Consider the following 17,411-nt stretch of genomic DNA (forward strand, 5'->3'; position numbering starts at 1 on the left):
ACAATCTAAACATTGATTAGTTGCATCCTTACTAGTATTCCAAGCGCTTACAGAAGGCATAGTAGCTTTATTAGCACTTACCGGTGGTGGCAAGCAGCAGAGGGGGTAGTGCTGTCCGCTGAACATTACTGAGCATGCTGGTAGCTGCTGTGCGTTGCACCCTGCAATATGCTGGCCTGTGTGCAGAGGGAAGCCTTGGGTTGTTACTGTAGTAACTGTATAGGACAGAGGGACAGGTCCCTGGTGCACCTAAAATGAAAAAAGTCCTAATTAAAATTACTCAGTGGTTCTATGGAAATAAAAGGGCCTGAATTGTGGTCTTTGGACAGCAACAGAACCTTTTCTAATATATTTATCATGCAAAGGGATACACTCTTTTGTTTTAAATGTGGTAAACAGTCACGTACAATGTATAACTAGTTGGATTTTGTTAAATCATGTCCTGAAAAATGTCCACAAAAATTACCACGCATTCGGAAATGCAGAGGCAAGGCAAATTGTGATGTTATTTAGAAATTAAATGAATCAAGATACCGTAACACATTCGCTCCATTAAGGAACATCAAGTTTTGATCTTTTGCCAAAAAATATAATTGGACCCAATAATTGTTTTTATATATTTTGCATTTTGTTTTTCTATTGTACAAACAAATGAATATTTCTGTTTGGATTAAATGCAAATATAAATCTTCAGTTACAAAGTCAATAGCTTGCAATTTTGCTTTCATTAAAAGTTTATTATAAGAAATACTAATTCTGTAAAACTGTTACACTCTCAATCCACTGCTTTCCATGATATATACTCATCCCATTTTCCACATAGATCACTTAATTTCCTGCCGGTTGCTTAACACGTATAAATGTTTGCATTTCCTGACTGCAAACATTTCAATTACTCTGCTGCGTAGGTTTTCAGGGGGCAACTCTAAAGTTGCCTCTGGGTCCATGCACTGATAAATCCAACACTGGCATCAGTGTGGGTTCACCAATACGAGATGCTGGATACCAAGCATCCCAATTTTCAGTGAGGCCATCATGTAGCCGGGGAAATTGTCTTCACCAGTGTCCAGCATATGTTTAAAAATTACTTCCCTGTCCACTTGCACTGGTAGTAATAGAACTGACCAGCACAAGGGCTTACCTGCTCATGCAGGTGTGCCCTCACATGTAACATTCAGCGCCTTGCCTTTTGGCTATTAGACCTGCTGTGAGGGTGACTTACAAATAAGACATGCAATAGTAGGGGACATGGCACATAGGGATGTGTGACATGTTGTATTTTCACTTTTGTCTGCAACAAGACAAGCAGCCTGCAATGGCAGTCTTGCATGTGCTTGGTGAGGGGTCTCCCTTAGGGTGCACAATTCTACTTCAGCCCTTACTAATACCCCAGACCCTAGGTACCAGGGGTGCCAATTACTACTGACTTACAGAGGGTGCTAAAGGTTTTGCTAAATGGGGAACACAACAGAACCTTTTTAGGGAAAGAATGTTGGTACTGGGGACCTGGTTAGCAGGAATCCAGTACACTTCAGTCAAAGTTGCATCAATTACAAGGCAAAAAGGGGGGCAGGAAGGGTACTGCAACCAAATCCTAGTTTCCTACATTTCCTCTCATACTCCCCCTAGAGACAACTAATGGGAAGATAATGATAGTGGTCTGCTGGGGATCACACTCTAGATTATGTCCCTGTAAGGGTCCCCTTCAGGAGGGGACTACCACCTACCACAGGGGAATACAACATACACCTGCCTACCACTACCATAAAGAAGATCTGCACATGATATCAGAGTAGAAAGTCTTCCTCTTTGAAACACACACAAAATGTGAGCGCTCCATGTAATTCCCTCAAATGGTCAAGGGGCTGCTGAAGACACCCTCTACATCAGATCCTATACACATTAAGGGGACATGTTACCCCCAACTCTCTGGTGGTGCACACCACACAGAAGGCGGCATCTGCATAAGCTGCAAGTGATTCCGCCGTGATAGAGAGTAAGCACATTGACTCAGCAGGCCTAAGGGTCGCAGTCTGGATGGCCACACACTGGTGCATTGCCACTTCTGTATGCCTCCGTGCACACCATATCAGGGCTCAGTTGGATGAGATGCAGGACCTCATCCAGCATCGTTTCGAACAATTTAGAAAGAGGGGGAGGAAATTGTGGTGGATGGAAAGACCAAGGACAAGTAGCATCTCTTAAACCTGCCTTTTAATAAAGAAAATCTTTTTGGACTGCATTAAGATATCTAAAGAAGGGCACCTATAACTGTGATGTCCTTTACCGCTGGAAGAAAATCACCTCAGTCAAGTGGATTCTCTCAACAATCAAACAGTTATTACCAAGAGCTTCTCTTAACCCCAGGAACACCTCACTCCGTTCACACACTCTAACCCCAGGAACACCACCCCCTTCTGCATGAAGAGGTTCAGGCCTTCCTCCTCAAAGGGCCTAAAGAGTAGGCGCAGCCTCGGCATCAAGGAATAAGGGTTTATTCACTATACTTCTCCCAAAAAGGATTGCTCGGTCAGACCAATCCTCAACTTCAGGACTCTCAACATTTCCATATGAAACCTTACCTCCGAAGGGGATGCATACATGTGTTACCATATCTAGACGACTGGCTGATCAAGAGAGCACACTCAAGCTGCTGTCTCTGCATCACAGCTTGGAGTTTTAAATAAACGCCACCAAGTCTCACCTCCAGCCCTTTCAAATTCAGCCCTTCCTAATATCAATTCTCAGTGCCACCATAGACAAGACATAACCCAACCTCTAAAGAGTGCTAGTGTTCCAGCAGCTACTGCCTGTTTTACAGCCATATAATGGTCTTCCAGTAAGAACTGGGATGTGCTTTTTAGGAATGATGCTCCCTGCAATGCATTATTGCCCACTCCAGATTGCACATGCACCCAATGCAGGAACACTATTCAGGACAATGGTCCAAGCAGAGGGTCATCTACAGGATCTAGTGTTATTAAAGGGTTGCACTCCTCACTCTCCCCAGTGGTGGAACAGCAATAATGTCTAGGGCGGTCGACCTCGAATCTGGGGAACTGGGTTCTAGTCGTCTCCTCAGCTCAACATCCTGTGATTCTGGGCAAATAACTTAATCTCCCCGCGATCTAACAAAAATGAATGTGCCGTACGTTGCCGCCCACCGCACACTCCCTCTAGTTTTTTGGAGGCAATGGGACTGGAGGATTGCTGGAGGGCCTATCACCCAGACAAGATCCAACACACCTTCCACTCAGGTGCTCATAACAGCCTTTCGCGGCTAGATTACATCATCGTTCCAGCCCCGCAGGTGACTAACATACATGAGATACGACACTTGGCTAGGGGCATCTCCGACCACTCTCCCCTCTGGGTTCATATTGTCCTTGACGACACCCGGGTGGGACGCGTCGCCCCAATTAACCCCTGGCATCTCAAGTGCCCTAAAATACGGGCCAGTCTTATTAAATCCTTTGACAATTATTTTCTGGATAATGAATGCTCGGTAGACTCCCCGCAGACACTGTGGGAAGCCTTCAAAACAGTAGTACGTGGCGAAGCCCTCTCCCTCATATCAGGGTTCAAAAAAGACAAGCTAGCGGAGGTCTCTGATATAGAACAAGATATCTACCGTCTAGAGAATGATCTTGACCCCGATCCCTCGCCGGAGGCCCTCCATGCTCTGCAACTCCGACAGGAGGCATACCGAGCCCTGGTCACGGACCAGGCCAAGATTCTAGGACAGTGCAGACTGGGACGGATTTATGACTGGGGTGACAAAGCAGGGAAATTAATCGCCTGGCTAGACAAAAAGGAGCGAGCTAGCCGACTAGTTCCCGAACTAAGGGATCCTGGAGGATCAGCTATAGTGGATCCTCAAGAAATAGTCGACCACTTTGCAGCTCACTTCCGTGCAATCTACCGCTCCAAAGTGCCATACACCGAAGCAGACTCCTCTGAACTTTTGCGGGATATCTATCTGCCGGTATTATCCGATAGTGACCGTGCTTTCATGGATAGCGCCCTTATAGCTGATGAGATCGCAACTGCAATCAGAGCACTCCGCCCAGGCAAGGCCTTGGGGCCTAATGGCCTCCCGATGGAACTCTACAAACTCCGCCCTGACAGACTAGCACCACATCTGAAATCAATGTTTGAGACCAGCCTTGAGCAGGGATCGCTTCCCCTAGACTAGCGAATCGCGACTATTGTCGCGATCCATAAGGAAGGGAAACCCAAAACTGACTGTGCCTCCTACATGCCTATCTCATTGTTAAACGTTGAGCCCAAAATATTAGCTAAGGTGCTCGCTAATAGACTGATCAAGGTCATTAGTGGCCTGGTGCACCCTGATCAATCGGGGGTTTATGCCCCGGCGAAATACCGCCCTTAATCTCCGCAGACTGCATGGGGTATTGTGCAGAGCGCCGACCCTGCGGGAGGACGCCATTGTGGTCTCCTTGGATGCCACGATGGCTTTCGATACACTCGAATGGCCCAATCTATTCGCAGTGCTCAATAAACTGAGATTTGGGCTGGGCTTTATTCAATGGGTACGATTGCTGTACAGCTCCCCGTTGGCCCAGGTAGTTGTGAACAACAGGAAATCTGACTCCTTCCTACCTAGTCGAGGGACACGTCAAGGGTGCCCCCTTTCCCCCCTGTTTGCCTTAGCCCTTGAACCCCTTGCGGCCTGGATCCACAAGGATGTAATGATCCGTGGGTTGAGGTGGGCGGCCGGCTGGGAAGACCGAATATCCTTGTACGCGGACGATATTCTGTTATACCTCGCTTCTCCCAAAAGATCCCTTATTGCACTATTCGATATCCTTTCCGTCTTTGGTAGGTACTCCGGGTTCGGCATCAACTGGCAAAAGTTTCACCTCTACGTCTTAAGTGGAGAAGTCCCCCCAATACCCCAAAACTGTCCCATACCAATAGTTTGACTGTTTTAAATATCTGGGTATTTTTATTTCACTAGACAAATCTCTTCGTTTCACCCGAAATCTTGTTCCCCCCGATACAACGACTAAAGCAAGATATTGCAAATTGGAAATCACTTCCCTTCTCCTTATTAGGCAAAGCGGCCCTCTTCAAAATGATGTCCTTACCCCGCTTTCTTAATGTCCTTCAGAATTCGGCAGATCCAGTACCAAATTCTTACTTTCAACAAATAGAGGGGCTTCAACGAGACCTTCTTTGGAATGGGAGGACTCTTATTGCTCTTAAAAAACTCACCCTTAGCTGGTTCGACAGGGGGATAGGACTGCCCGACATTAGGAAATACTACTGGGCCTCACATCTAACTGCAATAAACCACTGCACCTATGGGCGGCCTGACGATCCCGGGCTTGGTATGGACAGGCACCTCCTTCCCAACGGTGCCTTTACTAAGGCCCTCTACTCCAAGCCAAATAGATACCCCCCTCACTGGCCCCACCAAGCACTCCGTCCACATCTGGCACACGGCGACCGCCTCGCTGGGCTGGACCAATAAACTGACCCTTTCCACACCCCTGTGGGACTCCCAGAAACTCGGGGACTTGGGCAACTCGCAGGGTTTCGATAAATGGGACCTAATTGGCATTTCACATATTAGAGATCTGTGGGATAAAAACAGCGTTAAGCCTTTTGACTCCCTCCAACTTCAGTATACCATGGCGGAATCTAGGAGTTTCCGCTACTTGCAAGTACGCCACGCACTGCCTCACGACACTTCCCCACCTGATTATTCACCACTGGAGGACAGACTGCTAGATGGCCATTTGCTCGAGAGGGCCATCTCCTTAACATATAGGAAACTCATTAACAATATGGACGACCCACTGACGCCCTTGCGAGAGAAATGGGTAAAGGATGGTATAGAGTTGGACGATGAAAATTGGCAGACCGGAGTCTCCTCCCCCAAAACTGTTGCCATTTTGGCGCGCCTCCGTCTTGTGCAACTGAAAATCCTACATAGAGTTTACATCACGGGGCCCCAATTGATTCACATGGGTAGTTCAGCAGATGGTTATTGCAGAAGGGGATGCACCCAGCTAGGCACGTTCACTCACATAATCTGGCACTGCGACCCCATTCAGGCTTACTGGCGAGACATTCACAACATCATGAGCCAGGTACTCGAACTTCCTGTACGGCCGGAAGCCCCCAGATGCCTCCTCAATATCTGTGAATCCACCGACCTGAACTCACACGCTATACGATGGGTTACAATGGGCTGCATGATCGCCAAAAAAAAAAAAACATCGCTCAACTCTGGGGGGCAGTGCAAGCCCCAAGGGTCACAGATTGGGAAACGGACCTTGACTGGTGTATGCGGAGGGAAAAGAGTCTATGCAGCTAGGGGCTGTCCCCGAAAGTGGTCTAGGATCTGGTCTCCCTGGAATGCATATCGTGGTTATATATGTGCCCCCCCAGATGATCCTGAATGTGAGAGTCCCCCACACCATAACTCCCAACCCTCATTCTCCTAAGTCTGTATACATTGATGCCGCTGTATGCCCTGTCATTGATCTGATGAAACTGTACCTATGTTGAATATGCTGAATATGTTTAATAAAAAGAATTTAAAAAAAGAAAAAAAAAGAAAAAAAGAAAAATAAATGAAGGTGCCCTCATGTAATGCAACTGGTGCTATTTAAAGCGCTCTGATACCCGATACCTTCGGGTCAAGTTCGCGCTATATAAAACTCCGTAAAAAAACAAATGATCAAACAAATCAAAAAATGTTTCTTTAGAACATAAGTCTTTAAACAATACACCAATTTATAACCATAAAACTGTATACATAGTCAATTCATTTTAATGCAACAACAATAACCTGTTGATTGGCAGGTCCTTCAGTGACCATCACCACTAAACACTAGTTGCTAAGATGGCCAATTACCTGGAACGCTTGGCTATTTACCTAGGCTTTCACATCATTCAGGGAACAGTAGTACTGCTAAAAATCAGACAATATGACTGCCTTGTATTACCTGGAGAAACAGGGCAGAACTCGGTCACCATAGCTCTCCGCACTCGCACAGAAGATTTGGCCTTTGACGATATACCATCACATTAACCTCCTTGCAGAGTACTTGCCAGGGGTGGACCACAACTTTGCAGACTCTGAGCAGCACGTCCCAACAAGTCCACAAGCGGAAACTCCTTCCACAAGTTCTATTACCATACGTCCGATGTTTGGGTTTCCCACAAGACCTATTAGCCGCTCACGAAAACGCAAAATGGCAAAACTTAACCCCCAGATTTACAGAGCCACAGTCCCTAGGCAATTCACTGTGGAAGAACTGGTCTGGGATATTAGCCTATGCTTTTTCTCTTCTCCTACTTCTTCGATATGCTGTAAAAAAAAAAAAAAAATGCTGTGGCAAACATTTCTCACCCTGGTGACACCCACGTGGGCCAGACAAGGATAAATTACTTCCCTGTAATTCTAATTCTCTTCCAGGGGTACAGTCATCAAAGTCATAAGCACTGAATAATCCCCGCCCACGTGCGGAATCCTGGAGCATATATAAAAATACATATATATGTGTATGTTTAGACCGAAAAAGTACAAAGTACTACTAAAAACATACATATATACACATGTATACATACACAAATATGCAGCCTAATGTACTTCAAATAGGCCAATATGCCAAAATTACATGGATTTTTTAGAAGGAGAAAAATCTCTAATATAAACACTGCAACAGAGAACATACACTAATAGTTTTCAAACACAGCCCTTTATTTTCAGAGAAAAGGCAAGTAATAGCAGGCAATTAGCTCATAGGCTGCATAGAAGAAAAACGTCACAGTATCAAAAAACACTGGCACCCTGCCTTTAAGGATTCAAAGAACCTGGACACCGTGCCTTTAAGGCCTCCAGGAGCCCCCTGCTCCCATCATGCACCAGAGGTGACAGTTAGGTCAGATCTTTTTTACGGTGTACAAACAGAGGAATCATGGCAGGAAAATCGAAAACAATACCATACTCTCAATACTCATCCGGGGAGGCGGGAGGGTTGCTTATGACTTTGATGAGTATGCCCCTGGAAGGATTACAGGTAAGTAACTTATTCTTCTCTCCCAGGGGATACTCATCAATAGACATAAGAACTGAATAGAATAGCAAGCCCATACCCACTTCCCTGCGGACGAGCAGCACAAGTACATGAAATACTACATTTTACGGATGAGATCACCCAAACAAATTTCTCAAAGCGGCTTGCCCAAACTGAGAATCCGCCTGTGTGTCAGAGTCTAAACAGTAATGGCGAGTGAAAGTGTGAACTGATCGCCACGTGGCTGCTTTACAAATTTCTGCAATAGGTACATTCCGGAGGAGAGCCGTAGTAGAGTCTTTTCATCTGGTAGAATGGGCCTTAAGTTTGCCCGGGAGGGCTTTGTTGGCCAACTGGTAGCAGCAAGATATACAAGACACAAACCACCTAGAGATAGATCTTTTGGAAGCCGCCGTTCTATTTATAGAACCATAGTTTATAAACCGTTGGTCTGATTTTCTCAAGCCCTTTGTCTTGTCCAGGTAGAACTTCAAAACCCTCTTAAGGTCCAGAGAATGGAGGAACCTCTCAGGAGGAGTTGAGGAATTGGGGGGGGGGGGGGGGGGGGAAGCTGGTAGAGTGATGACCTGATTGATATGGAAATCCGAAAACCACCTTAGGTAGAAAACCCGGATGGGTTCTTAACACCACTCTGTTTGCATGAAAAACAGTACAAGGTTCTTTACAACACAAGGACTGGATCTCGCTAACCCTGCGTGCAGAGGTGATGGCAACTAGGAACTCAGCTTTCCATGACAAGTGCTGCAGAGAAGCCTTATGAATAGGCTCAAAAGGAGCACCCATCAGTTTAGCCAGAACTACGTTAAGCTCCCAAGGTGGAGCTGGAGACCTAATCGGAGGGTAAACCTTCTTTATCCCCTCCAGAAAATCTGTAACTACCGGAATTTGGAAAAAGGACACCTGTATAGGAGACTTCCTGTAAGCAGTGATAGCTGCTAAATGAACTTTTATGGAGGAGAACTGCAGGCCAGAATTGGCCAAATGTAGTAAATAGGGCAAGATCACCTGCTGTTGTCCCTGCACTGGATCATGACCATTGTTCCTGCAACACAAGTAAAAATGCTTCCACTTGAAAGCGTATGATTTCCTGGTGGAAGGTCTCTTGGCTTCCTTGAGAATGTTCATACATTCTGAAGGCAAGTTTAAATGTCCATACAGACGGACTTCAGGAGCCATGCCGTCATCTCAGTAATGAAAGATTGGGATGAAATATCTTCCCGTCATTCTTGGTCAACAAGTCTGGGCGACATGAGAAACTTCTAACAGCTGAAGAAGGTCCATGAACCACCACTGAGGAGGCCACTCCGGAGCTATCAGAATCATTCTGGTGTTGGTCCTGTAGAATTTGTTGATCCCTGCAGGAATCAATGGAACTGGTGGAAAAGCGTACAGCAATGTCTGAGACCATTTTATCAAAAGGGCATTGCCCTGTGAGCCTGGTTGGTGAAACCTGGATGCGAAGACTAGGCATTTGGCATTTACCGCATCTGCAAACAGGTCTATGTTTGGCACTCCCCATTGTTGGAAATGTCCTGCTTGACCTGGTTGTTGAGCACCCAGTCGTGAGCTTCAACGAAGTCCCGGCTTAGGGCATCTGCTTGGATGTTTAGATTTTCTGGAAGGTGAATGGCCACTATACTTAGATTTCTTGCGAGAAGCCATTTCCAGATGGTCTGCACTCCCAGAGAGAGATCTCGACCTGGTGCCCCCCCTGCTTGTTCAAATAATACATTGTCATGGTGTTGTCTGTTTGAACCAACAGGGGCTGAACTGAAGAGAGGGGAGCAGGGATTTGAGAGCTAGGTGTACCGCTCTCAGCTCCAACAGGTTGATGTGATATCCTTGCTCTACCTCTGACCAGAGTCCTTGCACTTGGTGAGGACCCATATAAGCGCCCCAACCCTGAAGAAACGCGTCCGTGATGAGTGTCTGGACAGGAGGGTCCTGATGAAAAGGAACTCCTTTCAGTAGATGAGAACGTTTCATCCACCATTTGATGGAATGCTTGGCTGACTGAGGGAGAAACACACGGTCTTCCTAGAGACCCGATGTCTGCATCCACTGGTCCTCCAGCGATTGCTGCAGAGGACGCATGTTCAATCTGGCATTCAGAACGATGAAAATGCACGACGCCATTCAACCCATAAGCGATGAAATGTGTCTGGTTGTGGGATGTTGAGAGATGAGAAGATTGCGACATTTCTCCCCGATTGAGGATAATCTCTCCTCCGAAGGACACGCTTGCCTTTACGGTATCCAACAAAGCATCCAGGTAGAGAATCTGGTGGGTGGGATTGAAAATTGAATTTTTGAAGTTGTCCTGTAGTCCCAACTTGTCCAGTAGCTGGAGACAGTACGATAGATGACTCAGGAGCCAGTCATCCAGATAAGGGTAAATGAAAATTCTTCGTTTGCGAAGAAAAGCTGCCACCACTGCCATTTATTTCGGGGGGCTGATTTGAGCCCAAACAGGAGAACCCTGAATTGGAGAGGAGGATGGGCCACTTGGAATCTGGTAAACTTTCGATGTTTTCTGGACACCGGAACATGGAAGTAGGCGTCCGGCAAGCCTATGGCACACATCCAGTCCCCCTGATGTAGATGCGGGAAGATCTGGTGCAGAGCTAACATCTTAAATTTCTCCATGCGGATGAATTTGTTTAAGAGTCTCAGGTCGAGTATTGGTTTGTACTCTCTGATGGGAGCTCTTTTTTGCACCAGAAAACAACGGGAATAAATACCTTGCCCTCTTTGTTGAACCGTAACAGTTTCTAGGGCATTTTTTCGCAGAAGACTGTTCACCTTCTCCTGCAACAACATGTGATTTTGAAGGAATATGCCTCGTGGAGGTACTGATGGAGGGGGGGAGGGGGATTTGAATTTGAGCAAATAGCCATTCTGCACAATATTCAGAACCCACTTGTCGTTTGTGATTGTTTTCCACTCTGCCAGGTGAAACGAGATACTTCCTCCCACCGGAGTGGCTAACGGGTATGGAGGAAGCCATCGCACATTGTTTAGCTTGTTGTTTTGAAGAGGACGCTGGCTGCCTTGTGGATCCTCGTCCTCTACCAGGTCTTCTCTGATGGTAGTGAGACCTTGGCTGGTGTTGTTGCTGAGTGGACCACTGAGGGGTTTGAACCCTCTGCTGGAAGGATTGTCGGTCGTAAGGAAGGAACCTTCTTCAAAATTCCTTCCGCTTCTCCAACCCCACGGCCTGAACTGTGTCCAGTTCTGTTTTAATTTTGGACATCTCATCGTCCGCGTGAGATCCAAACAACGAGGAACCATTAAATGGGAGATTCACAATCCTCCGTTGTGAGTCCGGTTTAAGGCGTGTGAGGCGCAACCACGCTTAGCGTCTTGAAGAGATGTGGGAATAACCATGTGCCGCCAAATCACCCGATTTGCTACCAAACCACCTTCCTGCAGAATTTCCTGGATGTCTTGTGGATCTTCCTTTTGAAGCTTCTCGGTGAATTGTGACATGGAATCCCAGAGAGAACTGTCATATCTCCCTAAGAGAGAGGAAGCGCTAGCTACTTTCATAGACAGCAGCATATGTGTTGCACATTGTCTTACCCAGAGAATCCATGTTCTTAGTGTCCTTCTCTGGGGGGACTGAAGAAGTCGTAGTAGAATGTGCCTTCCAGGCAGTAGCCACAATGACCAAATCCGGGGGAGGATTTGAATGCAGGAAGAGCGGATCCTGGTCAGGCGCTTTGTATTTCTTAGAAATACCGGAGGGTACTGACCCTACTGTTGCAGGAGTAAGGAAAGTCTGCATTGCTGGTTCCAAAAGACCTGGTACTAATGACAAAGGTCTCACTAATGATCTATGATGTAGTGTTTCGAAAATGACAGATATAGAAACTGTCGGAGTAGACATACTAATGTTCAACTTGGTGGCACCTCTACAAAGAAACTCATTAAAAGTTACTATGTCATCAATAGAAGAGACTCTGGATGGAGGCGTTGCAGACAGGGTCGGAGAATAGTCTCTGATAGACAACCTTGTGGAAGTGGACCAGGATGGTGACCTCAGTCTCTTCCTTTTAGGTGAAGGAGAAGGATGAGATTGTGAGCGTTCGAGATCGTGAAAACCGGGCTGAAGGTGACCTAACCCTTTTCGGGGTCCTACTCCGAGTGGATGCAGTTGGAAGAGAACCACCAGACAGTCTGGAAGGGGAATATGTCCTGGAGAAATCCGAGCCCGGACTTCTGCGACCAGTTGTAGCCCCTGGAACCTTCCAGTGTCGAATACTTTACCACCACCCTGGTGAAAGGTTGGTATGAGGAGACCTCTCAGCTTGAACCGGAGATCCCTCCTGTGTAACCTGGATGATATGGATACCAGGGGATGAGAAGACTTCCCTCGACGTCGACCGCATCCTTGATGCAGATCTGGGCCTTTCAGGCACATTTTCGTAGCTACAGCAGGTCCTTTTTCTCTCGTCGAGATTGTGCCGGCTTCGACGTCGAATGCCTCTGTGGGGAGATGCTTAAGGACTCTCGCCTCCGCAAAGTCCTCTACGTCGATCGTCCTCAGGACCAGGAATCAGTCTTCGAAGTCGATCGTCCTTGGGACCGGGAGTGTCGTCATCGATCGCCCTTGGTCTTTCTTCGTCGCCATCTTCGACGGCGAACGCCTCGACGGCGATGGAGACTTAGACGCTGTCAGCCTATAGACTTGTGGCAGAGTCTTAGCTGTTGAACCTCTCGACGCTGACCTTCGCGAAGTAGGCGGAGATTTAGACGACGGCAGAGGTCTCGACTTCGACAGGTGTTTCGCCATCGACAGAGACTTATGGGTCTCCTGTCCAGCATACTTCGAGCCCGAAGTAGCCTGCCTCAACATCGACTTACTTCTCGGCGACAGAGGCTCTTGACGTCTCGACGACGATCTGTCCCTCGACGAATGTTATGCCTGTTTTCTCGACGTTTTCCTCTCTCCAGCAAGACGTGAAGCTTTATCTTCTCTCTATCACGGAGAGTCCTTTTGGAGAAATGCTGGCAGTAGTAGCATATCTCAGGCTTGTGTGAAGTTGGTAAACACACGATGCACACAGTGTGGATTCGATTTTGCCATCTTCTTCGTACAAGGAGGACATTTATTGAATAAAGCTGGCATTTCTGACAGAACAAAAGATGTTAGTCAGAAATTCACTAAGAATAGCTACCAGCAGTCAAATATGTCAAATGTTTTAAGTAGAAAAAAACAAATTCTGACTAGAACTAGTCAAAAAGAGACTAGCTCAAGCTCCAGGATCCTCAAAGTAGGAGCCGGAAAAAAGAACTGACCTGTCACATGTGGTGCATGATGGGAGCAGGGGGCTCCTGGAGGCCTTAAAAGGCACGGTGCTCAGGTTCTTGGAATCCTTAAAGGCAGGGTGCCAGTATTTTTTGATACTGTGACGTATTTTCTTCTACGCAGCCTATGAGCCAATTGCCTGCTATTACTTGCCTTCTATGAAAATAAAGGGCTGTGTTTGAACACTATTACAGTGTATGTTTTCTGTTGCAGTGTTTACATTAGAGATTATTTTCTCTTTCTTAAAAATCGATGTAATTTTGGCATATTAGCCTATTTGAAGTACATTAGGCTGCATATTTGTGTATGTATAAATGTGTATATATGTACGTTTTTAGTAGTACTCTGTACTTTTTTTGTCCTAAACATACAAACATATATGTATTTTTATATATGCTCCGGGGGATCCCGCACATGGGCGGGGATTATTCAGTGCTTATGACTATTGATAAGTATCCCCTGGAAGAGAACCATGGTTCTCAATACTATTCGAAATGTCCTACTCCTCACATGAAGCTCCCCAACAGGCAGGGCTTTCTCACCCGAAAGCAGAGGAAGATCAGGCATCCAGACAACTTAATTTAGTAATATGGCACCCGAAGTCTTATATTGCCTCAAAGAAGCATGCATGCCCACTACTGGGTCCTGCTGTTCTGCGAAGTGGGAAGGTTTTGTTCACTACTGAAGTTCTAAGATTTTGGACCCCCTTATACCAGTTGCCCGGGGCATTGTCTATTTGCTAAATCAAAAAAATAAAAATACAAAAAAAAAAAATCAGGTTTACCATACACTTCTATTTGCCTACACCTCACGGCTATTACAGAGTACAAGCAAACCGGACAACATTCTCCACTCTTTGGAATTCCTATTATTAAACCCTTAATGGAAGGCCTTGTTCCACCATGAGTTCCACTTGCCCCTCTCTTGAACCTCAATCAAGTCCTCACAAGATTCATGGGTCACCCGGTCAAGCCACTGCATTCCTGCTCCTTGCTGTTCTTCTCCTGGAAAGTAGTTTTCCTTTTAGCGATCACCTTACTAAGATGCATAGCTGAAATTCAGGGCCTCGGATTACAAGAACCATTTGTACAGGGTAATGCAGCTAGGGTTGTCCTCCAAACCAACCCTAAATTTCTTCCCAGGACGATCTCTTCTTTCCATCTCAATCAATCAGTTGATCTACTAGTATGTTTACTTCAACTAAACTCTGTAACCGAGAGAGCTCTTCACACTCTGATGTACTATATTGACAGGGCCAAACCTTTTTGAAAAACTCAGCAATGTTTTGTCATTTTTTCTAAACCTAGTAAGAGCCACTCAGTATCAACAGCTGGCATAGCTAGATGTCAGTGTGTCCAAACATGCTACCTTAAAGCATAATTAGTGCTCTCCTGCTCTCCTTAGACCACACACTACTATGAAGAAACAGCCAACCATGGCCTTTTTAGGAAACGTTCCCATAGCGGACATCTGTAAGGCAGCTACATGGGCATCTCCATACGTCTTTACAACGCATTACTGTGTGGGTCTTCTGGCCATTCAGCAGGCTAGAGTTGGTCAGTTCTAAGGATCCTATCCCAAACATCTGCATCATCCACTTATACTGCCTTATGGGAGAGCTGCTTTACAGTCTATGCAGAGTATGTGTATCTACAGCCACACATGCTATGAACGGATAATGCAACTTACTCTGTAACCATCTGTTCATATTGTGTAGTGTTGTAGATTCACATGCACCCACCCACCTCCCTGGTAGTTCCTGGTTGCTCCAGATGTATTTCTTTTTTACACTTAAATTAAATGCATGGTCGATATATTGTCCTCAAGTACGATTCTATACTTGTGCTCACCTGCTGTGGGAAAAATAATCTAACAATGGAGTTGATGCCCATGGTACTGCAGGCTAAGAGAGGAATCACACCATACCTCATGACACACCGCTTCACAGAAGAGAAATAACTAGCAAACGTCTAAGCCAAACACTAAACGGCACGTGTAAGAAATTAGATTAATAGGAGTGGGTGACTATCCACGTCAAGGAATAAACACCACATGCGCATTGGTGAACCAGTAAAGTCCCTAAATAAACCTGAGCTCATCCCCTGGTAACTATGGCACAGAGCAGACTGGCTTCACTTAGGGAAATTTGTAAAGTAGTTATGCAGTACCAAAACAGTAATACATTTGAAATGCAAAATGATACACACCCTAAAACAAAATAGAAAAATAGGGTAAAATTAAATAAACATAAAAATCCAAGGGGGGAAATTGGAGATACAAATTTATAAAGTTTAAGCACTAACAGTGCTAAGAAGCACAAAGTGTCAATGATAGTTAATGGTTGAGGTAGACCAAGGTGTAATTTGAGGCCAACCACAATCAACGGCAGGTTGGATACATCAACCAGGTTTGTCTTGCTTAAAAGATTAACTTCTGACTAAGGTCCTTTAATCCCCAATCTACCACAGGAGCACGCTTCTAAAGCCCCCCTCCTCATGACCTCATGGGAGGTGTGGAAGAGTACCCCCTTTTTCAAATGGTCACCCCCACTTTTTTGCATGTTATCCAATGTAATTTTGACAAGTGCACTGGTTTCCTGCTGTCCAGGTTCCCAGTGCCAGATCTTTTCCTAAAACTGTACAATTGTTCTCCCAATTGGCAATACCTTTAGCAACCACGGTTAGTCCCTAGTAAATGGTACCCCTGGTACCTAGGGCAAAAAGGCTCAAGAGGGTCCATAGGGCTGCAGCATGTATTGTGCAACCCTAAGGGACCCTCAGCACCAACATGCAAACTGCCATTGAAGGCTGCATGTGATGGTGCAGAGAAAAGTGAAGACAACATTGTACACATCCTAAGTACCATGCCTGCAGACATTGCATATAGTATAGGTAAGCCCCCACTACAGGAGGCCTTACAGTCCTAGGGTAGGGTGCACTATCCTACTGTGTGGACATGAACAGATATGTCCCTGTGATGTCTAAGTCGATTTTTGGATATCACAATTGAACAGGGAAGCAATTTTGAATGCATGGGTTGGACACTGGTATTTACAGGTTCCCCAGCTTCATGATGGCTGAACTAAAACTAGAGATTTTGGTATCAAACATCTGGTATTTATAAAGCCACACAGATTCTAGTGATAGATTTCTTAATACATGCACCTCAAGGGCACTTTAGAGGTGCCCCTGAAAACCTGACTACTAGTGTGCTTGCTGACTGGTGGGGGCCAGCCTGTCATCACAGACAAGTTTCTGACCCCCCTTGCAGGAGAGAGCCTGCACTCTGAGGGCAGACACAGTGCCTGCTCCTGCTGGAGGTGTAATCACCTCCTCCAAGCAGGATGGCTATGTGATTAGCATATCAATGCAGAAAGCTTCAAAGGCCTCTGCGACCTTTAATGTGCGACCTAAGGCTTCCCCAGAGAGGGAAAATGCTACTCCTGCCCTGGGCCCATTTGGCACCAGGACAGGCGGGAAAATTAGCTTGTCAGGAGGCGTGTTCGCCTCTCAGGTGGGATACCTGATGTGCACCCGAATTTTAACTCTCTGGGTCAGGGTTATGCGCACATGCCAAAGGAAGTGGTCATATAGAAGGTGTAATCACCCTAAAGGTAAGTATCCCACTTGCTACCACGTCACTCCCTGTAATGCCCCATAATTGAGTATTTAGAGAGCACCCCTGAAACCAGGAAATTGAACTCAATGGATCAAAAAGAAGACAACGAGGGGCCGTGAGAAAAGCAAGGACTGAAGACTTGATGTGAACTTTTGGCGCAAAACCCTGCCTGCCTGCACCAGTCTCGACAATCGTGACCAGCAACAATCCCTGCAGCTGATCGGCTACCAAGAACCCCAGGAGACTGCCAGCTCTTCACAAATTACTCCAAGGGAGATTGTTGGCAGAGGAGCAACCCCGCTGCAGTTCCCAGGCACCGAAGATGCAAAGTCCATTTCACTGATTCGCCACTCCCCGGCCAACCTGTGCTTCTGAAGGTCAGATCTGTCCCTCTACCAAGTGAGAGG

At 46.2% G+C, this 17,411-nt stretch overlaps 1 protein-coding gene across 5 annotated transcripts in view; it reads right to left on the minus strand.

Annotated features, from left to right (window-relative positions):
* Positions 1 to 17,411, minus strand: part of RNF44 (ring finger protein 44) — a 305,895-nt gene that overhangs the window by 179,597 nt on the left and 108,887 nt on the right. For all 5 annotated transcript variants that reach the window (XM_085618288.1, XM_085618287.1, XM_085618286.1 and 2 more), the window contains one exon: positions 82 to 249. In XM_085618288.1, the coding sequence (XP_085474414.1) occupies positions 82 to 249 (168 nt within the window). The remainder of the gene's footprint in view (positions 1 to 81; positions 250 to 17,411) is intronic.

Source organism: Triturus cristatus, chromosome 7, assembly GCF_964204655.1.
Source record: "Triturus cristatus chromosome 7, aTriCri1.1, whole genome shotgun sequence".
NCBI lineage: Eukaryota > Metazoa > Chordata > Amphibia > Caudata > Salamandridae > Triturus > Triturus cristatus.